This window comes from Coregonus lavaretus (assembly GCF_964263955.1).
Source record: "Coregonus lavaretus genome assembly, contig: HAP1_SCAFFOLD_171, whole genome shotgun sequence".
Taxonomy (NCBI): Eukaryota; Metazoa; Chordata; class Actinopteri; order Salmoniformes; family Salmonidae; genus Coregonus; species Coregonus lavaretus.
This window is the reverse complement of record NW_028160460.1, coordinates 388620-412775: the sequence shown is the minus strand read 5'-3', so window position 1 is coordinate 412775 and position 24156 is coordinate 388620. Positions and strand designations below refer to the sequence as shown.

Genomic DNA, 24156 nt, shown 5'->3' with positions numbered 1-24156 from the left:
AGAGCAGGAGGAATGAATTGATACCACAACATATACAGTGACTTCGGAAAGTATTCAGACCCCTTGACTTTTCCCACATTTTGTTGTGTTACAGTCTTATTCTAAAATTGATTAAATTGTTTTTCCCCATCATCAATCTACACACAATACCATATAATGACAAAGCAAAAATATGTTTTTAGAATCTTTTGCTAATTTATTAAAAACGTAAATATCAGATTTACATCAGAATTCACAGCCTTTACTCAGTACTTTGTTGAAGCACCTTTGGCAGCGATTACAGCATCGAGTCTTCTTGAGTATGACGCCACAAGCTTGGCACACCTGTATTTGGTGAGTTTCTCCCATTCTTCTCTGCAGATCATCTCAAGCTCTGTCAGGTTGGATGGGGAAAGTTGCTGCACAGCTATTTTCAGGTCTCTCCAGAGATGTTCGATCGGGTTCAAGTCCGGGCTCTGGCTGGGCCACTCAAGGACATTCAGAGATTTGTCCCAAAGCCACTCCTGCGTTGTCTTGGCTGTGTGCTTAGGGTCGTTGTCCTGTTGCAAGGTGAACCTTCGCCCCACAGTCAAGGATCTCGCTGTACTTTGCTCCGTTCATCTTTACCTCAATCCTGAATAGCCTCCCAGTCCCTGCCGCTGAAAAACATCCCAACAGCATGATGCTACCACCACAATGCTTCACCGTAGGGATGGTGCCAGGTTTCCTCCAGACGTGACGTTTGGCATTCAGGCCAAAGAGTTCAATCTTGGTTTCATCAGACCAGAAATACTGTCACGTAACTACAGCTGTGAGAGTGTATTGAAGTACTGTCTGTTGGAATGCTTATGTGGAGTATACCAACTGAGATTTTAATATTTGACAAAAAGATCCTGTAAACCCCACTGGTGCTCACAGCTATATTTCTGCTACATTTTCTCATACCTCTCCCTCCAGAACTTAATCAAGTACCAGGCAATATTTTAGTTCTGGATTTTCAAGATTAGTAACACTATAAATGCAATTGCAAATGATGAATACAGTGTTTTATAAGCCCATGTGGGCTGGGCATTCTGAAGACGCTTAATAATCAAATCAATAACATCAAATCAAATCTACCTGAAGTTTGTGTGTGAGATGAATTCAAACGCAAAGGCTGTCTGTGATGTTCCTGCGTCATCATTCCTTAATCACAGACAGTATTCAGAGCTGGCAAACTTGTGGAATAGACACCGGCTGGAATGCGGTATTAACCAATCAGCATTCAGGATTAGACCCACCCCGTTGTTTAAAAGGGCATAGCTGTCCTGAATCTCTAGTACATCTGTAGTTCTCTGAGTATCAATAAATACAAGAGGGGAAAACTCAATAGAATGATGGATGATTTTATTTCTTATTATGTCAGCAGGTAGACAGTGAATTACATCTTACATGTAAAAACCAACAAAACACGTCTGATGTTGACAAACAAACATAAGGAGACAAGCACAAGTAGCCATGAAATCAGGAAATCAACCAAAAGGTGGGAACCATACTTTAATAACATTGGTGGACAGTGGGACACTAATGAACAGAAAAACATGAATTTAGGTGTGAGATGGTGCTGGTGACTTAAGCTCAAGGGAGGGTTGGGATGTATTTAACATTAGCTGAGCCATATACAGTCATAGAAACAGACAGCATATGTTTTTATCCAGAGTGAATTACCTACCTACAGATAGTAAAGTCTACAATCAATGACCCAGTAAAGTAATAATCAGCATGTTTTTATATTTATTGAAAAATAGGGATTTAATATGAAAGGAAAGTTGAAGATTGGTTTGATTATGACATGTTATGACATTAAAAGTCTGGTTAATTTGTATATAAAGATTAAACTACACACAGTTCCGCTCGGTGGGTTAGAACATGGTGCTGGCCACAGCAAGGTTAAAGGTTTAAAACCCGCTGGAACCAATTTCTCCTGTTACGCTTCCTCCTCTCCTCTTTCATCTTCCTCCTCTCCTCTTCCATCTTCCTCATCTCCTCTTCCATCTTCCTCCTCTCCTCTTCTGTCTTCTTCCTCTCCTCCTGTCTCTCCTCTTCCGTCTTCCTCCTCTCCTCCTGTCTCTCCTCTTCTATCTTCCTCAACTCCTCCTCTCTCTTAATTTCCTCCTCTCTCCTCACCTCCTCTTCCCGTTTCCTGATTGCCTCCTCTTGTTTCCTGATTGCCTCCTCTTGTTTCTTCCTTTCCTCCTCTCTCTTCCTCTCCTCCTCCTCTTCGATCTTTCTCTGGACCTCCTGGTACATCTCGTTGGTGTAGTGTTGTCCTCCATTCCTCTTCACCATCTCCTCTATCTTCTTCAGCAGCTCTGGTACTTGGTCAGGGTTGGTGTTACTGTCACTGTCATTGATGACAGAGTGATATCCACCTCCACATTTGCTGATGAGATCCTGGAGGTTAACACTTTCTCCTACAAACTGCTCAACAGATTTTTTTCTCAGCTGGTCTCCTCCGGTGAACAGCACCATGGTGTACTTTGACGCCTCTTCTCCAAAGTTCTCCTGGATCCACTTCACAGTGTTCCTCTCCTCCTCTGTGAACCTCACCCCCAGTCTGATCACCAGCAGGAAGGCGTGAGGTCCTGGGACTGACATATAGAAGCACCTTTCTAGTTCACATTTCATTTTCTCTATAGTGACTGTTGTGTCAAAGAGTCCTGGCGTGTCAATCACATCGATCTTCCTTCCATCCACCTCTCCACTCTGTTTCTCACACTGAGCAGTCACAGACACGGGGGAGGAGTCTTCTTTAAACCCCTCCCTGCCCAGGATGGTGTTTCCTGTTGCGCTCTTCCCTGCTCCAGTCTTCCCCACCAGAACTATTCTCAGATCAGCTAGACCACTTTCTGTTAATAACAAAAAGAACATAGAGGCACCATTATATGCTAAATAAATGATCAAGTAAATTATTCAAATAATGTAATTTACAGTACATAGTAATGTTGATGATTATTATAACAACAAAAATGTACTTACTCTGTCTCTCTCTCTCCTCCTCCTGTCTCTCTCTCTCCTCCTCCTGTCTCTCTCTCTCCTCCTCCTGTCTCTCTCTCTCCTCCTCCTGTCTCTCTCTCTCCTCCTCCTGTCTCTCTCTCTCCTCCTCCTACAGAAATGGTATGAGAGACAGAGAGAGAGAGAGAGAGAGAGAGAGAGAGAGAGCGAGAGAGAGAGAGAGAGAGAGAGGAAATGGGGAGCTAAAATGAGGAGTGTTTCAGTTACGTTGCTATAAGTGAATGTTACACATATAGAGGCTTTGAATCAGAGTGTCTTGTACAGTACCAGTTTAAGGAGCACTTGATGGACAACTTCGTTTATTGATTGCTTGTGCCTCTCATATGTTCTCTCTGTCACAGTGAGGCAATCTGAATAATAAGGAAAAAGAGTTAACCACCAAATAGTCCCTTGTGACAGACTGCTGACATAAACGTCCAATCAACAGTTGGTCCTGGGTCCCCAATATGAACGACCAAACAACATACCAAGGTACACAAACAGGTTCAATCATCTGATGAATGACACCTGTTACACATAAAGTGACAGGGCAAAGTATAAAACAACCTTCCTGTAGTCTCACCCAGGAAATGGGGTCTCTCAGAGGGCTGTTGGTCCCAGCACTTTACCATGAGGTCAACCATCTCCCCCAGCCCACCAGCCTGGTCCCTGTCCACTGCCTCCAGAGGAGGCCTGTCGCCCATGGGGACCCGTAACCTCACCATTCTGGACTGGAGATCTACAGGAGAGACAAAGGTTGAGGAATTTGGGAGGGAGTGAGAAGGTGAGTGACATAAAGACAACAGGAAATCTAAATAATAGTGAGTAGTGACAGGTGAGATGGATGACAGAGACGGAGAGGTAGATGTTTGTGTTAACGTGTGCGTTAATGTGTGTGTGTGTCAGTGTGTGTGTGCGTGTTAATGTGTGTGTGTGTGTGTGTGTGTGTGTATGTGTTAATGTGTGTGTGTGTGTGTGTTAATGTGTGTGTGTGTATGTGTTAATGTGTGTGTGTGTGTGTGTGTGTGTGTGTGTGTGTGTGTGTGTGTGTGTGTGTGTGTGTGTGTGCTTAACAGTGACATTGAATTTCCACTTACAAGGGTTATCTGCATAATAGGGCTCCTTTCCAGTGAAGATGGACCACAGCAGTATGCCATAGCTGAGAGAGAGGAAATACAGAGAGTAATCAAATGTCCACGGAACTTTCTGACTGCTGTCTCTCAGTGTTGTACCTGTAGATATCAGTGGCTCGAGTTGGTTCATATGATGATCCAAAAGCCTCAGGGGGCATGTAGCTAAGAGTGCCTCCTTCCTCCCCAGGCTCCTCTCTGGATGTCTTCAAAACACTATGGGAGACTTCGGCAAGGCCAAAATCTGTAAGCTAGAGAGAGAGAGAGAGAGAAAGAGACAGTGAGAGAGACAGCGAGAAAGAGAGAGGGAGAGAGCGAGAGAGCGAGAGAGAGAGAGAGAGAGAGAGAGAGAGAGAGAGAGAGAGAGAGAGAGAGAGAGAGAGAGAGAGAGAGAGAGACATTTGCACATCCTTGCAACACTGTATATAGACATAATATGACATTTGAAATGCCTTTATTCTTTTGGAACTTTTGTGAGTCTAATGTTTACTGTACATTTTTTTTATCTATTTCACTTGCTTTGGCAATTTACATTTGAGTCATTTAGCAGATGCTCTTATCCAGAGCGACTTACAGTTAGTGAGTGCATACATGTTTTCATACTGGCCCCCCGTGGGAAACAAACCCACAACCCTGGCGTTGCAAGCGCCATGCTCTACCAACTGAGCTACAGGGGACTATGTAAACATATTTTTCCCATACCAATAAAGCCCCTTAAATTGAATTGAAAGACAGCGAGAGTGAGAGAGACAGCGAGAAAGAGAAAAAAAGAAAGAGAGAGAGAGAGAGAGAGAGAGAGAGAGAGAGAGAGAGAGAGAGATGGGCTTCACATAGACTAAAAAGAAATAGTCATGTCATTCACATAGAATGACAGTTGAGTAAATATTTACACTGCCAGTGGGTAGTGATGACTGCATATAGTTCAGATTGATCTCACCACTAGTATAGACTCAGGATCTTGGGACTTGCCTTTGCATTAAGGTTGTCATCCAGCAGCACGTTATTGGGCTTCAGGTCGCGATGCAGAAGTGGCTGAGGGAGGTTGTGGAGGAAGTTGATTCCCAGAGCGATCTGGTGGGCCAGGCGGAAGGACAGGGGCCAGGGTGGGGGGCCAGAGAGGGTTGCCTGGAGGGTCGCCAGTGAGCCTATCTTCATTAACTCCATCACAATACCCAGCTGGGTGGAGGGGCCTCTACCTGGAGATGGAGGGCACCCCTGGTACACCCCCAGAATCCTCAGCACATGGGGGCTCCCTCCCTTCTGCATATTTTTTACCTCCTTAAGCAGGGAAGTGCTAGAACTGGAATGAGGTGTGTGTGTGTGTGTGTGTGCGGGGGGGGGGGGATAAAGACAGACCAACAAGTTATTGCTCACATACTGTATACCCTTTAATCATATTTAATTTGAAAGATTACAGCTATCCATCAGACTCATTTTCGGGAATGTTCGGGTCAACAGAACTTTGACCTTTGACCTCTAGGTTACATATTAGAATTACCTGTATAAATTGCTTTAAAACTTTGTTTGACAAGTGGTACTGAAAGGTCATGAAATTACCTTTCAATTTATATATAAGATAACCATCTTTGAAAGCACCAGCTACAACTATTGTTTAAAAACCACCCATATTGTGCCATTGACATCAGAATGTTGGAAGCTTAGCCATAGAATTCCATGAAGAGGGGAAGCTATGTTTTTGGATTGTAACTTTGTTGATAGAGGCACCAAATTTCACACACACAGCTAGAACAGGGTTTTAAAAATATGTTTTAGATACAGGGCCATCACAGGATTTACCAATACAGGGCCATCACAGGATTTACCAATACAGGGCCATCACAGGATAGCCCGACCGAAGCCTTATTCCAATATGGCCGCCAAACAACTCAATGGGGTCTTATTGGATTAATTTAGCATGACCTTACCTGAATGAAGTATAATTGTAGTATGCCCAATAATATCGTAAAATGTTCATAGTGATGTAGAACACACGACCACATGGCCCAGATGTATAAAGATGTTACATTAATCACAGAATTGTGTTAACAAGGTGCCCTAAAAGCTCTATGAATTGCTGACTTCTGAATATTTTATCTTCAAACATTTAAAATGGATATGTACAAGTGAATAGTCATGGATGTGAGCTTATTCAAATGATATACAATGTTTCCTATTAACTGTTTTCATAAAAGGTTATGGAAAAGAGCAGAAGCGCTGAACTATCCGTTCAGACCCCAGTCCTACCTACCTACAGGTTTTGGAAAATGTGCTACTTTAATATTGTGCCAGTCGGTTTCCTCATGTAGAAAGCCTGCAATTCCATGTCAAATAAAAAAATAAAAATAGTAACTACTACGGTAATGTCTGCAAAAACACCAGTAAATACTACAGTATACTACAATCCGCAAAAAACACTACATTAATTACTATGGTATATACTACATGTTTCTTTTACTACCGTGTTTACACTCTTAAAAAAAAAAAATGCTATCTAGAACCTTAAATGGTTCTTCGGCTGTCCCCATAGGTGAACCCTTTGAAGAACCCTTTTTGGTTCCAGGTAGAAAACTTTTGGGTTCCATTTAGAACCCTTTCTACAGAAACAGTCAATACTACTGTAGTATAATACTACTGTATTGACTGTAGTATTCAATGTAGACTTTTTTTCTGCAAAAACACTACAGTGAATACTATAGTACATTTTAGTAATTTGGCAGACACTCTTATCCAGAGTGACTTACATTTTCATACTGGTCCACTGCGGGAATCAAACTCACAACCCTACCAACTGAGCTGCATGGGACCAGTACACCGTATTATATTTTCATGTGGTTGATCCAATAAGACCCCATTCAGTTGTTTGGCGGCCATATTGGAAAAAGGCTTCTGTGGGTAAATACGTGAATCCTGGGATGAAGGCCAGGTGGACTCAAAGAAAACTAAAATGGAACTTCTTTAGGACGGCAATACTTTATTCAGTAGCTCTTCGTTAGCTGTTCCACTGTACTGTTAGCAGTTACACTGTGAAACTGAGTGTTTAGGATCTGAACACAACTAAATTCTTTTCTGTAACACTTTTTAAACGCGTCAAGGCATTAATGAAAACGCGTCACAGTGTTTAGATTGTAAACACCAGAACATGTTCATTCGCTCTAACACTTTTCAAACGCATGAACACATTTATTCAGCACAAAGCGTTTAGGTTTTAAACACTGAACACTGAGGATGTTGTTTTAACACTGTATGGTGTAAAGCCGTCTTTGCATATATCCCTGCATGCCTTTCGACTGAATGTGAGAGATACCCACCCATGACTGTGTTTGTTAGTGACAGAGACAAGATTGTTGCATTCAATAACATCTATTGCTGAAGCCTTCACCAAGTGACTGCCTAAGTGAATGTGTTTCAATTAAAAGTAAACCCTTTATGACCACACATTTCACGTCACAAGGCCTTTAGTTATGGCCTAGTTATCCTCAGCCTTCAGTTATGGTCTAGTTATCCTCAGTCTTTAGTTATGGCCTAGTTATCCTCAGCCTTTAGTTATGGTCAAGTTATCCTCAGCATTTAGTTATGGCCTAGTTATCCTCAGCCTTTAGTTATGGTCTAGTTATCCTCGACATCGTTGGCTGAAAATCCTGTCTCATGGGACACATCATACCTGCAAGTCACAGTATGCTGGTTTGTGGTGATTAGTAATTCCTATCAGAATCCAGCCAGAGGGAGGATATCCAGCTATTTCAATATTTTATGACCCACAACCTGCACTCAGAATGACTGCTATGGTGAAGGACTAGACAAACAAAGACAACCTACACCATCTAAACTGGAACAACCTTCTCAGTAACGGGTGCAATAAATTCAACCCTTTACAGATTGGATTAGTTTCGAAAAATGTAAGTTTTTCTGTGGACAGGTGTCTTTTATACAGGTAACAAGCTGAGATTAGGAGCACTCCCTTTAAGAGTGTGTTCCTAATCTCAGCTCGTTACCTGTATAAAAGACACCTGGGAGAGAGAAATCTTTCTGATTGAGAGGGGGTCAAATACTTATTTCCCTAATTATAATACAAATCAATTTATAACATTTTTGACATGCGTTTTTCTGGATTTTTTGTTGTTGTTATTCTGTCTCTCACTGTTCAAATAAACCTACCATTAAAATTATAGACTGATCATTTCTTTGTCAGTGGGCAACCGTACAAAATCAGCAGGGGATCAAATACTTTTTTCCCTCACTGTAGGTGTTCTCCTGGTTGGAAACTGATGGGAAAAACCTGACTATCATGTTTAATCTTGCATTCTAAACGCCTGTGTTTAAGATGAGAACTCTTATTGGCAAATCTAAATGCCTAATGTTTAAATTTAAACACTTACGTTTAGGTTATAAATGTGTCACATGTTTCATGGTTTTGCAGTGTATACAAAAGGGCATTAGTTTGTCAGTGCTTCGTCAATACATTGTCAGCTTGTTCTTCATGACGGCATTAGTTTGTCAATGCTTTGACAATTGTGTTATTTTTTTGGGACACATAATTAACCCCTTATTTTTGGGGGCACAAAACTACCTCCATACTTCAATTTGTTTGTATGGGTTACCTTCAGACGACTCCCGTGACACTTGTGGTCATAATAGTTTTATAGGCCAAACCGTTCGGACGCTGGAGACGTTTTCGTGAGAAGACGTTTTCGTGAGAAGACCAATTTTCGTAACGTCTCATGGTCTGACAATCACCGCTGTAGCTCGCCCAACTTCCACCGAAGATGCGGAAAGCCGACAGTGGATGCGTTGGATTGAGACAGATATCTCTAGCTTAAACTGACAGATTTTGATGGGGATTTGTGTATTATGTTATTTAGATTGACACACATCAATATAAACTCATTTTCATAAGCCGTCTGCATAATTTATGAACAGGCCGCGGCTCGGGTGGCTGAGGTCCTACATGATCTTCAAATCTAATATCCAAAAGTTTTTTCCGGCTGTAGGTAATAATGCAAGAAATGTTCTGAGCAAATAATGTAAGAAATAACACACAAAAAAACTAAGTACTGCAGTTGGCTAGGAGCTAGAAACAGGGCGACCATGTCTGTCGCCGCCATCTTGTACAGAATAAAATAATTTCCCAGTGTGCCTTGACTTTTCGAGTGAATTATAGAGTTACCACCCATGACTGTGTTTTGTTAGACATGAATGTTGAATTCGTTCAATTTCAGTCCTGTGGTCTTCACCAAGTGAATTACTAGGTGAACGTTAAACTCTTTATGAGAATACATTACATATATCATAAGGCCTTATTCTGAGGCCTAGTTTTACCCTAATACAGTGGCCTGAAACTCATGGTTTACAGGCCACATCACTTTGCAAGTCACATTATGCTGGCATGCAAAGTGATGTGTAATTCCTATTGGAATACAGACAGAGATAAGATATCCAACAGCTGGAATTTCTACTCACCCGCAACCTGCATTCAGAATGACAACCAGGGTTAGGAACATTGATAAAGGAGACTACCTAAACCATTTAAACTGGAACAACCATTTCATTAACGGGTGCAATAAATCTAACTAACTGATCGGATTAAGGAAAAATGTAAGGTATTTATCTTTGTGTAGCATAATATTAATCAATCAATCAATAAAGATTCAAAAACACAGATATTAAAAACGATTCTTAAAAATAAACCTGCAGTAGAGCATGCTGGGAAATATGATAATGACTGTGGTAAAAATGTGCCTTTTTAGAGTACCACCACAGTGACAAAGCCGTTAGTTCCTTTAAAGTGGTAAAAATGTGTCATTGTACCTTATGGTGGGAACAAAGATGTACCTCTATTCAATACATTGTCTATTTGTAGCTTTTCTGAAGGTACAGATCAGTACCATCGAGAATTTAGGGCACACAAAATACATTTGAACCCTGAGAAACTGAAATGTACCTTCACCGTACATTGAGAGTGACATTACCTTCAAAATGTTGTATACTGGATATTTAGATTTTATACTAGATTATCCGCAGATGTACCCTAAAAGGGTACCATGTGAGTACCATGTGAGATCATATGTGTACCTCTGAAGGTACAATATGTGTATTTTGATATCTTTGTACCCCAGGGAAAAATACTGTACCCTAACCAAACACTTATTTCTAAGAGTGTAGGTTCACCCCTCCCTCATATTCTAGAATGACCCTTCTGCCCTGTATCTACAAATCTTTTTAAAACCTTGTTCTAGCTGTGTGTGTGAAATTTGGTGCCTCTATCACCAAAGTCACAATCCAAAAACATAGCTGCCCCACTACATGGAATGCCATGGCTACGCTTCCAACATTCTAATGTAAATGGCACAATTTGGGCAATTTTTAAATAGTTGTAGCTGGTATTTTCAAAGTTGGTTATATTATATATCATTTGAAAGGTAATTTCATTAACTTTTTAGAACCACTTGTCAAACAAAGTTTAAAATGTATCAGGGTTATCTTTTTAAAGCAGGTAATTCTGATATGTACCCTAGAGGTCAAAGGTAACATTTCTGTTGACCGGAACATTCCCGAAAATGTGTCTGACGGATAGCTGTGAATCTTAGCTTTCCAATGACGAGGGTATACGTGAGCAATAACTTCTTGTATACTGCCATTGTTTGTCATAGGGGTAAAATCCCTTCGGGTAAAATCTATGTGATGGAGGGATGAAAGATAAGAGTGATATCACAGAGAAAGCTCCATTGCTGCACTGCTATCACAACTTTTCAAACTCTAGGGAAATAGACCTTTAAAAAAAAATCACTATGAGACATCATCACGCCACATGAGCCGGTCTGACCCCCCCCCCCCGGCTCATGAACTAGAGCAGGGGTGTCAAACTCATTCTATGGAGGCCATAGTTACTCCACGTTTTTTTTTCTTCTTCTTCTTTCAATTAAGACCTAGACAATCAGGTGAGGGGAGTTCCTTACTAATTAGTGACCTTAATTCATCAATCAAGTACAAGGGAGGAGCGAAAACCCGCAGACACTCGGCCCTCCGTGGAATGAGTTTGACGCGTGGACTAGACTAGAGCCTTAACGTTGCATTCTGAAACCTTTACTCCCCCTAGTGGTACATTGACGTAAACACATTTGACCTAAGAGCAACCACAACAACACAAATATTTAACAAAGACTGTAGGGGCAGCACTTTAAACCAGATAAAAGTTACAGATTGCACCTTTAATCAAAATGGTGGACATAATTAAAAACGTATATATTGTAATGCGGTTCAATTAGTTTTCCTTTCATATTGGCCAGGGCCTAATAGAGATGTTGAATGCACTGGAGCAAACAGAATCAACATGCATACTCTCAAGTATTGTCTTATGCACGGCTGTGGGATGGTCATATATTTACCCATCATCATAATGCAGCAACTTGATGGCCACATCAAACCTCCACTTTATATGCCTGGCCTTGTGGATCTGTCCAAAGCCCCCTCCACCAATCACTTCCCAGTCCTGCAGACTGTCATTACCAATCAACTCCAGTGCCGGGCTGCTGGGTAGCGGCAGCTCCATCTTTCATTAAAAAAAACACTTATGTTAAATACTTTCACTCAGACTTATCAAAATTGCATGAAGACATTTACAGTCAAGATATGGAGTTTACGCAAAAGGTAGATAATAGACTAACGCAACTCAGTTATTTGGCCAAATTAGTTTATATGAACAAAGCAATTAAACTCTTTGTTGGGATTTGTATGTCAATAACCTGTGAAATTAACAAACCCTTTTGCTACAGAAGTAGCATGTCGCAAAGATTTTGTTCCCCTGCTCAGTTGTTGCATGCATCAACCAACGGTTTTATGTGTTTTAGATTACACAAGGGGGGGGTCTGAATGAATATAAATTTAGAAAATGAAAAAAATTGAGTTGTTTAAGACCGGCAAACTTTGGAAAGAGAGACATTAGTGGGAGTTGTAGTTCATGTTAGTAGTTCTAATTAAACGGATGTATTTTTCTGCTTCGCGCTTCTTCTTGGCAGTCAAATACACAGTTTCGAAACCCAGAGGCGCAATATCAGTTGACTTCCGAGAACGCTTGCGAAACAAAACAAACAGACCAGGCCGGGGTTTGTGGTTTGAGAAGTCAATTAGAGAAGTGAAAGATTCTTCCGTAGTTATTCATTTTCTTGAAATCTAAAGGCACAACCTAGATTCGAGCCAATGTTTTAAGTAGTTGAACATGTTATTAATCCAACTTCTGAAAGTGACAAACTGAAACGTTTTCATTTTCGTAAAAAAAACTTGATATCGAAGGAGTGCCGTTGATTTGACGCCCTGCACATGCGCAGCTCGCGTTAGACTCGATGACGTCATCATTTTCTGCCTCGCTCCATACTGTACTGTCTTTGTCAAATACGTTGAAACCCGGCATATGGTAAGTAAACCCGGAAACACTTATACGTTTGAATATTTATCTTAATATGATCGCGTTTTCATGTCTTTGACGATGCAAACTGTTAGACTCATTCTTAGCGTACAAAACAAAGATACGGAAGTTACATTTCAGGATCTGACATTTTCTTTGACGTGAATAATGTAAATGTTACTCGATAGAAAATGTTATTAGCAATCATTATGAAACATAACCACCTACCTGCATTGGTGTGATTTATTGAAACTGTTTGCCAATCGTGTGCAATTCGATGTAGGCTTCTTGGTTCAGTGTAGCGAAGCATGAATTACTCACTGATAGTTTATTGAAAATGAGTCTGGCTGCCCTGTGTCCGGGAGTAGTGGGGATTTCCACTCTTATGCATTTACTATTACGTCATTTCTGGTTAAATATCATTTATGCAGGATTTACTGATTCTGTTACACATTAAGACAACAACAATAACAACATTGTTGAGATTTGTAGTGACCTGATATTAGCCTATAGATGTTGTCGCTGGATCTGGCTTCGAGCCCCAGTTGGGGCTCACTATTTTTGTGTACACAAATTATTCTTTGATCGTGTATATTTGGTTGATCTAGACATGTGCAGTGCTTAATTTGAGCCGGATCCGTACATCTACATGAGAAAGAAAATCACTGTTTGCAATATACAAATTATAATAAAAGCTATCAGAGTTCATTCGAGTTGTCTCCTGATTACCTCATTCTCCTGCAAAAAAAAACGTAATTGTAAAATGTAGACTTTCAGCCCGATATTCTTAGAATTCGTGTTGGGCCGGCCCGGGTTTATGTTTTGCGCAACATTATAGACTATGTTTGAGACCAACGCGTGACGGTTCCTGCGGGCGGTGAGAGAGAGAAGCGCGCCTGTATCTCTCTCAGAACTACAAATCCGTCAGTGAACAGCATGCAGCCAGAACAAGCCTTTCCCAATATTTCAAATAGGCTACAATCGCAGGAAAACACAGGTCGGAAAGCAAATGGCTCCTGCTTAAAAGAAAATACTCTAATCTGACTGTAGGCTACCAAAATATTGTATAAACTTCTAAATAGGCCTGTTGAGCAAACATTGTTTTACAATGTGATACAAAAGAGATAGGCTTTTGGGCACGAGAGTATTGGCCATCACCACGAGAGTATTGGCCATCACCACGAGAGTATTGGGTGAGTATTGGCCATCACCACGAGAGTATTTGCCATCACCACGAGAGTATTGGCCATCATCACGAGAGTATTGGCCATCATCACGAGAGTATTGGCCATCACCACGAGAGTATTGGCCATCACCACGAGAGTATTGGCCATCACCACGAGAGTATTGGCCATCACCACGAGAGTATTGGCCATCATCACGAGAGTATTGGCCATCACCAGTGAGTGAGATGTGCATCATTGGGTGAGTCAGTGAAAGTGGAAAGCTTTTCTAGCACAGGAGGTTGGTGGCACCTTAAATGGGGAGGACGGCCTCGTGGTAATGGCTGGAGCAGAGTAGTGGAACGGTATCAAATACATCAAACCTATGGTTTCCAGGTGTTTGATGCCATTCCATTTGCTCCATTCCAGCCATTATTATGAGCCGTCCTCCAATGAGCAGCCTCCACTGTTTTCTAGAACTATAATTTCCTCCTCATATTGTAGGCCCTGTGTAGCTCAGTTGGTAGAGCATGGTGTTTGCAACGCCAGGGTTGTGGGTTCGATTCCCATGTGGGGCCAGTATGATTTTTTTTTTTATATATATGTATGCACTCTGGATAAGAGCATCTGCTAAATGACGTAAATGTAATTGTACAATATGTGTCTCCACACACCTAGGCCTGGGCTATTGATGGATTCAAGACAAGTCTGTTTTATTGATCTCAGTTTGTCAGTGTCAAAGTAGCCTGTCATTTCGATCATATGTGCGGTATAAAAAAAGATTCTGCTAGTCTCCAGTCATATAAAATGAGGTAGAATTGCATGAAATGTGTTTATATAAGGCCAAATTCTTTGCGGACCCAAGTAAAATCCCCCCATGTGTGCAACTTCTGTAAGATCCTCTACTGTACTGCTCTATGCCACTACGCAAATGGCATGATGTGCATGCAATGCTTTATTATAAAGGTGATTATTTTGTCACCACCCGATTTACAACTTAAACACTGGTCATGTATTGTTGTTGTAAGTAAGCATTTCACTGTAAGGTCTACACCTGTTGTATTCGGCGCATGTGACAAATAAAAATTGATTTGATTTTGAACTCCTGTCGCACAATTTCTGAATACTTGGTCAGATGAAATCAGGGAAAGATATTGCTTGATGAATCTCTCTTTTAATCCCTTGATGACTAACAGGTTCAGACCCATATCAGGACTGACTTAACAGAAGTAGGCTAGCACTGGTGATGAATATTAGGGTTTCATCTATCTTAAAAAAGAATCAATATATGCTCTGTATATTTTATTTATTTATTGGGCTTTTATTAATTTCCAAATGATTAATAATTAAAGTTTGATAACTGCATCAAGAAACATGATCCATCACCAAAGCCCTTCCATCTATATACATTAGAATCGTTTTTAAAAGTAGGGTTTCCACTTTATTTGAAGTGCATCTTATAAAGACTTCATATAGGCTTCATAAGCACTACATAAATGCTTCACAAATAATCTATAACCGTACATCATGCTCTATAAAGATTCATAATGTGGCATAGCTGTGTGACAAAACCATCAATGTATTTGTTCACATTTATTCATCTTTTATAGAGCATGAAAAATGATTATAGATGATTTGTGACCGATTTATGTAGTGCTTATGAAGCCTATATGAATGCTTTTTGAAGCCTCCATAAGATGCAGTACACATGGTGCCTCCCAGTGAATCAGGGGCTCCACCAGTTCCTGACCAGTCCTGTTGTAAACCATATCACTGCCCCCGTCAACCCTCCCATGACAACACCCCCAAAACCACCTGTCAGGACCCCCATCAACAACCCCGTCACTATGGCGACGAAGAGCTCCAATCTGTCACCGACGATTCTTTGCCTGTCCTCCTTCCTCCACTGGAATCTGTAGCGCTCCCTCTCCTCCACCTCATTGGACCGCACTGCCAAGAGAAAGACACACCCCTCTTTACTCACAGGGGAAAACAGTCACCAAGGTGGAATAGATCTATGTTCTTTGAGGGAAGTGTATGAAAAATAACCGCCTAAATGCTATATTGTATTGTACTGTACTGTATTCTACTGTATTATAACTATCAACTATTGTGAATAAGTATAATTAAGTAAATGGCACAGATCATTAATCAATGTATTTCACAAATCACCACTAGATGGAGTGCTTTCACTAAAAGACTGAAAATGAGCTATTTCTATGGAGAAAGATGATGTAGCCCCTAGACACTGATCTGAGGTCAGCTTTGTGTTTTGGGCCTATAAATAAGCCCTGACAGGATTGGATAGGATAGGTGCCATCAAGGGGTAGAAATGCCCACATAGCCTTTCACAGAGGTAGGTGGGACTACAGTATCGCTTTAATACAGGTCCTAATGGTTGTCCCAGGATCAGATTACCCTGACTAAATACTAACCAAACCATTAAATAGCTAAATCATATCTTACAGATTTGTGGTCCTCTGTAGCTCAGCTGGTAGAGCACGGCGCTTGTAACGCCAGGGTAGTGGGTTCGATCCCTGGGACCACCCATACACAAAAATGTATGCACGCATGACTAAGTCGCTTTGGATAAAAGCGTCTGCTAAATGGCATATTATTATTATTATATATGGGGCCAATATAGAAGTGAGTATGTTGCTTTATGATGAGTCACTCACCCACTGTAGGTCTCTGAAACACAGGAGAACTCTATGCAGCTCTGACCAGCTCCTCTTTGTAGGAAGTCAGCAGTTGTCTCTGGACTCTATCTCCCACGATCCTTTGCTGATACTCCTCTGGGTTCTCCCCAGTGGCACTGGCTGATGAGGTGGGAAATGTAGTCATTGGACTTTTGTTCTGTTAGGTAACATTCTCCACATTGGAGTTTGGCCTGAGCATGCACTACAACAGGATATTTAGTGATTTCTCAATCTTTAGTAATGTTTAATATTAAGAAATAAGGAAGTCAAGAAAAGTTCAGAAACGTTTCTCTGACGCACTTCCATTTCAGCTCTGCCAGGGTTAAGGAGACTCTCACAACAAGTAATGTTAGCACACCACACTGAGGAAGTTATGGAAAAAAATATTACTGAATGAGGAAATCGCAAATTCTGGTGTCCACTGCCAAAATACTATGATCATAGCGTTTGTATGTGTGTGTGTGTGTAAATCAGCAAGCCATGCAGCAAGTCAACTAAACACTCACCTAATATTCCTATAGCTGTGTGCTCCAGTCCTTCTCTCTCTAAGGTCAACCAAAACATGTAGTAACACACATCCTAGACCTGTGCCGTAGTAAGTATGTGATGTCACCCTCCCTCCCTTCTGGGTCTCCTACCTCCAGGAATTGAACCTTTGCAATATCTAAAATCACCTGTGCCGGTTGTCAAGACAACACCAGGTAAACAGCTGTAAGGACACGCCCATCTAATGCTCCTGAATTATATTAATAGACCATGTGACTACAGGTCTCTCAAACAGAATGATATTAATATACCATGTGACTACAGGTCTCTCAAACATAATTATATTAATAGACCATGTGACTACAGAGCTCTCAAACATAATTATATTAATAGACCATGTGACTACAGGTCTCTCAAACATAATTATATTAATAGACCATGTGACTACAGAGCTCTCAAACATAATTATATTAATAGACCATGTGACTACAGGTCTCTCAAACAGAATTATATTAATAGACCATGTGACTACAGGTCTCTCAAACAAACACAAGAAGAGATAGTGAGTACATGAGAAAAGCAACAAACTGGAAAATAACGTTCGATTGGACGTCCCTTCATTTTAGAACAAGCACCTTGACTGAATAACTGCAAAACTATTTAATTAATGAATGACTGATTTGTACGTTGTTATGTACATTTGTTATACATTGCAATAAAATACTTTTCCAAAATGCGTGTGTCCATTGTTGATGAAAAGGGGCGGCAGGTAGCCTAGCGGTTGGGAGCGTTGGGCCAGTAACTGAAAGGTCGCTGGTTTGAATCCCCAAGCCGACTAGGTGAAAAATCTGCCGATGTGCCTTTGAGCAAGGCACTTAACCCTAATTGCTCTTGTAAGTCACTCTGGATAAGAACGTCTGCTAAATGACTAAACTGTAAACAACGTTTGGAAAAAGTGATTTATTGTAGGATATATTTATTTAGTCTAAGATTGTATTTGTTCATCCCATTTCAATGTGACCAAGATCCCCTTTCCATCTCTGGCCATCTCTGTGTGTACTCGTACTTTACTCGTACTCTGTCAATGTGTGTGATTTATAATTGTAAGTGCCCTATTGATCAGTTGAACATTGACTCAATAATATGTTTTTGTAACCCATTGACCATCAGTTGAATGCAGGTGTCACTTCAACTGATTTGTTTCTGGCCATCAACACGTCAGTATCTTCTGGGCTGATTAAACCAAATAATAAAACAGATTTTAACTAACGTGATCTATTATTTTAGATATTGACCTTTAAACTTCGACCCAGTGACTAAAGAGATATAGTAAAAAAAAACGTATTTCATTTAGAAAAACACAAACACAAGTATAACAATAACATGTAGAATTTGTATCATAGTTTGAACACAACAAACACACATTACATTATTCTTACAAGATAAACTAATTGTTGATGATTTGTTAGCACACACACACTAGATTTTTTGGATTCATGAAACATAAATATATTTTAAAAGTAATAAATCAAACAAAGAAAAACATATACAAGGAAGGTTGAGGACTGGTTTGAAAGATGATACAGTCCCATCAACTACAGCAGATGGCATCATATAACTTATAAGTGAACAAGATCCATCACTACTGATAACAGGCCAGTGGATATCCAAGGGAAAGTTATATGGCATACATCATGATCCTTCACTTTCAACAACAGAACCAATGGGGCTCCTTGGCAGTTAACTACTTGCTGACTAAGTAAAAAAAGATAAGAGCACCAGTACAAAATGCAATACCAACAACAATACTAATGTCAACAGCAGCATAACCAGCCCTAAATATATATAATATGTGTTAGGGTAGTAGTTGTCATAGGGACAACACCAACATTCAGTTATGTTAGGATATGTGTTAGGGTAGTAGTTGTCATAGGGACAACACCAAAACTCAGTTATGTTAGGATATGTGTTAGGGTAGTAGTTGTCATAGGGACAACACCAAGACTCAGTTATGTTAGGATATGTGTTAGGGTAGTAGTTGTCATAGGGACAACACCAAGACTCAGTTATGATAGGATATGTGTTAGGGTAGTAGTTGTCATAGGGACAACACCAAGACTCCAGTGGGTTAACTGACTTCACTGAGGAAGGTGCCATACTTCTCTGTGTCAGGTCTCCCCTGCAAGTTAGACTATTGCATTGAATATGGACTCAAAATCAGTTAAACAATCATTTTGAAATTTTGAAAGATTCCCCACTCACCAGTGTCAGGTGATGTGATAAGTAACTTCCAATAAGCAATCAAAGGTTGTCTCAGAACATGTTAGGGTATCAATAAAATGCAAGTTGACATGCAAGCTTTTTGGTACTAATTTAAGGCTAGGGTTAGGCATTAGGGTTAGCAATGTGGTTAGGGTTAGGTTTAAAATGTGATTTTATGACTTTGTGGCTGTGCCAGCTAGTGACCACTCTGCAGAGCTTCCTCCAGTACATGAGTCATCCCAATATATGCCAACCTGCCAATACAAAACAGTACAAAGGTTTTCCTCCTGCTGCAATAACAGAATGTTTACCTTTTAAATTTAAATTTACATTTTAGTCATTTAGCAGACGCTCTTATCCAGAGCGACTTACAGTTAGTGAGTGCATACATTATTTAAAATAAAATAAAAATTAAAAAATCATACTGGCCCCCCGTGGGAGTCGAACCCACAACCCTGGCGTTGCAAACACCATGTTCTACCAACTGAGCTACATAAATGCTGGAAGACATGAACTGAGTCAGACAGTAATACTAAGAATAACCCTAACATGTACAGTATGAAGTAGGATTTACACAATACAGTCAGAGGGGAAAGTATTTGATCCCCTGCTGATTTTGTACGTTTGCCCACTGACAAAGACATGATCAGTCTATCATTTTAATGGTAGGTTTATTTGAACAGTGAGAGACAGAATAACAACAAAAAAATCCAGAAAAACGCATGTAAAACATTTTATGAATTGATTTGCATTTTAATGAGGGAAATACGTTTTTTAGACTTACAAAAACTTTCCACAGACCTTTTGGGTGAACAATCCCTTTTAAACACATCAGAGATTAAAATACGTCCTTGTCAACATAGTGGAGAAATACACTGATCCTAAGCATTGATACATACTGAAATCCATCTCTAAAGTTTTTGTTAATCAAATTTCACGTGAAATCTGTTTTAAAAACAACAACTTTGAAACTTCCCCCACTTATCTCTCAGATGTGCTGATAAGGAATTGCCAAGGTGCAATCAAAGGTCGATGGCATTTGTTTTGACAGCAAATAAAACACAATATACAAACATATCTTCCAAAACAGTGTACCAAATACCACTGACAAACTTTATACACAGGGGTATACACATTTCAACCAAAAAACATAAGGCTTCACAGCAGTGGAGGCTGCTGAGGGGAGGACGGCTCATAATAATGACTGGAACGGAACAAATGGAAACCATGTGTTTGATGTATTTGATTCCATTCCACCTATTCTGCTCCAGCCATTACCACGAGCCTGTCCTCCCCAATTAAGGTGCCACCAACCTCCTGTGCTTCACAGGCATTTAGGGTTCGCTTTGAGTTACCGTTTTTCAGCATTATGCAGCATTTTCAAATAAAATTCAAGTTACAAAAAAATTAAGAATCTTGTATTTTCTTTTGCCCACTTTATGTATAGAATATTTACCATACATAATGAAGACATTCATTTTATATATACTTTGCTCTGATCTATTATCAAACAAAAGTAAAACATCCATACCATCAAGCCGAACCCTAGCCACCAGTTGATCTAAAGAATAAATGTTCTAGATCCATCCAAAAGATCTTATTGCAAATACATTCAAATAATACATTACTTATAGTTTCACACTTCACAGACATTGTTAGTGACAGAATACTTTCTGCTTAAGTTCCGTACCTCTTTCCAATTAAACATTTTTACATTTTGAATTCCAGCAGAGGCGTCATGCCCATAGGGGGGCACAAGGGCACGTTCCCCCTCAGATTTGTCCTGTTATTAATTTTTGTTCAGATGTTAACACTGACTGTTAACCAACCCCATTCTCTCTAGTAAGTGATTCCTTCCAAGGTGTACCGCGGAGGAAAGATATGCTAGGCAGGATGGGCGCAGATAGTATCGTCAGTGGAGGAGGAGAGAGCGTGTCGAGTGACACCACAGAGCGTTTGATTTTAGCTGCTGGTGATGGCCAGGACTCACAGGAGGTACAGTGCCGGGAAAAAGTATTTGCCCCCTTTCAAATTTTCTCGACTTTTGCATATTTTTGATACTGAATGTTATCAGATCTTCAACCAAAACCTAAAATTAGATAAAGGGAATCTGAGTGAACAAATAACACAACAATTACATACTTATTTCATTTATTTAATAAACAAAGTTATGCAACACCCAATGCCCCTGTGTGAAAAGTAAAAAGTAATTGCCCCCTTACACTCAATAACTGGTTGTGCCACCTTTAGCTGCAATGACTCCAAATGCTTCCTGTAGTTGTTGATCAGTCTCTCACGTCACTGTGGAAGAATTATGGCCCACTCTTCCATGCAGAACTGCTTTAACTCAGCGACATTTGTGGGTTTTCAAGCGAGAACTGCTCGTTTCAAGTCCTGCCACAACATCTTTTTAGCCATTTTCATGTAAACTTGATTGTGTGTTTTGGATAATTGTCTTGCTGCATGCCCCAGCTACGCTTCAGCTTCAGCTCACAGACGGATGGCCTGACATTCTCCTGTAGGAATTCTCTGATACAGAGCAGAATTCATGGTTCCTTTTATTAAGGCAAGTCGTCCAGGTCCTGAGGCAGCAAAGCATCCCCAAACCATCACACCACCACCACCATGCTTGACTGTTGGTATGATGTTCTTACTGTGGAATGCAGTGTTTGGTTTTTGCCAGGCACAATGGGACCCATCTCGTCCAAAAAGCTATACTTTTGACTCATCTGTCCATAGAACATTCTTCCAAGAGTCTTGATGATCATCCAGGTGCTTCCAGGTGCTTTTTGGCAAACTTGAGGCAACTTTTTGGACGACATGGGTCCCATTATGCCTGGCGAAAACCAAATACACTTTGTGTCATGTGTCAAACACAGAGGGAATTCCAGTTCAACCAAGATTAACTCAAGTTTTGGTAGAACATGAAGTCGTTAATCTGACATAAATTTTAATCATATTACAGGTCAGTCATTTAGCAGACGCTCTTTCCAGAGCGACTTACAGGAGCAATTTGGGTTAAGTGCCATGATCAAAGGCACACCTACAGATTTTCCAGCTAGTCTGCTCGGGGATTCCAACCAGCGACCTCTCGGTTATTGGCCCAACACTCTTAATCGCTAGTCTACCTGCCTTGAAGGAGGCCTCTATTAAAGTATTAGAACTGACTGTATAAAATCTAATTGCATTTTTCAGGCATGGCAGATGATGTTGAAATTAAATGATGTATTACTTTCCCTTGGATTTCCAATAGCCTGTTATCAGTAGTGATGAAGCTTGTTCAGTTATAAGAGTTGAATGGTGCCTCCTGTGCATAGAAATACTATCTACAAACCACTGGTTCATAGAAAAATCACTGCTGCATAGAAATACTATCTACAAATCACTGTCAGTTCCAAACAATTCATACACAGTTCACATTCATAGCAGCCACGTTGTATTCCTTCTTGTATCTATGTGCTCTCCTCCTCTCACCTTTTCCTTTCGTTTGTGGACTTCAATGCACAACACATCAGCTGTATGTGACCAGGCGAAAAACCCTTTCCAAGCCAAACCGCTACGCACAGCCTACATCGTTGTCACCATATTAGCTAAAGTAACATCATAGTCAGCATAGCTAATCGAACATGTTAGTAAACCTACAATCATGCAGTAACATTACAGTGTACCGTCAGTAAGCAGTTACACCGGCGGGCCTCGGTGGCAATACATTTGTAAAACCAAAAGCTTACCTTGATTTGGAAGAGTTCCAGTGTTGTGTTGGATAGTCATAGCCAGCTAGCTAACATAGCATCCCTCTGTTTGAGCAGGGTGTTTCAGTAGGCTAAACTAGCTAGCTGCATTTGCTAGCTAAGTAGGTGAAACTGAATGTGAAAAAAAATGTTAAAATCTATTTCTCTCTTGCTTCTTCATTTTGGAATAAATTAATGTGTTCAAAACTGTTCAAATATTGTTTTCTCTCTCTGTGAGTCAACTACTCACCACAGTTAATGCACTGTAGTGTTAGCTAGCTGTATTTTATGCTTTCAGTACTAGATCAATTCTCTGATCCTTTGATTGGGTGGACAACATGTCAGCTCTGATAGGTTGGAGGACGTCCTCCGGAAGTTGTCATAATTACTGTGTAAGTCTACGGAAGCGGTTGAGAACCATGAGCCTCCTAGGTTTTGTATTGAAGTCAATATACCAAGAGGAGGACTGAAGCTAGCGGTCCTCCGGCTACACCATGGTGCTACCCAACAGAGTGCTGTTGAGGCTACTGTATACCTTCTTTGCAAAATAGTGTGTTTTAATCAATTATTTGGTGATGTGATTATATTTAGTATAGTTTTATCTAAAAAGGAAAACTTCTTAGATGTTTTGCCATTTTTATTTTTATGAAATTCACTGAGGAGGATGGTCCTCCCCTTCCTCCTCTGAGGAGCCTCCACTGGTAAAAACGGTTGGCTGGTATGCCCTCACCTGTCTGAGCCACTATAGTGCTGTCTGGTTAGAACATGGTGTTCAGGCCCATCACTGTACTCTTGATAGTCTCCACCACACACACACACACACACACACACACACACACACACACACACACACACACAGCCGTTTCCATTTGAAGACGTCTATATATGATTTTGGTAATCCAAATGACTTGGAATCTTATTGTTGTGGTTCTATAAGACAAAGATATGCACACATGTAAACAGTATTAGTTAAGGGTTATAACTATGCAATATACATGAATAAATGGCAAATGGCAGCACACTTCCAACATGTCTATAAATGGCTATAAACCCAGCATCAATATAAGCATAAACTTAAACATTCACCTTTTGGAGAGAGAGAGAAACTAATCACTTGGATTGACAAAGGGTCAAGATTTATGGCGCCCTCTCTCTCCAGCCCTGTGTGAGAATCTGCCAGGCTGAGATCTTCTCAGATCTGCCCTGGCGCCAAAGAACCTTAAATGACTCTGTGCATGAGCAAGCACCAAGAACCCTCTGGGATGACTCTAGAAG

At 40.4% G+C, this 24156-nt stretch overlaps 1 protein-coding gene across 1 annotated transcript; it reads right to left on the bottom strand.

Moving 5' to 3' along the window:
* Nucleotides 1-1348: 1348 nt before the first annotated feature.
* Nucleotides 1349-13033, bottom strand: LOC311121784 (uncharacterized protein). Its single transcript, XM_084196234.1, has 9 exons — nt 12769-13033; nt 11525-11688; nt 5112-5442; nt 4245-4393; nt 4110-4171; nt 3596-3751; nt 3301-3383; nt 2998-3124; nt 1349-2867 (listed from the first exon to the last, which is right to left on the bottom strand). Exons 1-9 carry the CDS (start codon nt 12772-12774, stop codon nt 1909-1911), a joined length of 2037 nt encoding a protein of 678 aa, XP_084052360.1. The 5' UTR covers nt 12775-13033; the 3' UTR covers nt 1349-1908.
* Nucleotides 13034-24156: the final 11123 nt, after the last annotated feature.

Excerpts from the sequence above, each read along its gene's own strand:
- LOC311121784 (XM_084196234.1), bottom strand. Across the intron at positions 3,125-3,300 it reads ATCAAGTGCTCCTTAAACTG|GAGGAGGAGAGAGAGAGACA; the intron begins GTACTGTACAAG and ends CCATTTCTGTAG. Across the intron at positions 2,868-2,997 it reads GGAGGAGAGAGAGAGACAGA|AAAGTGGTCTAGCTGATCTG; the intron begins GTAAGTACATTT and ends TGTTATTAACAG.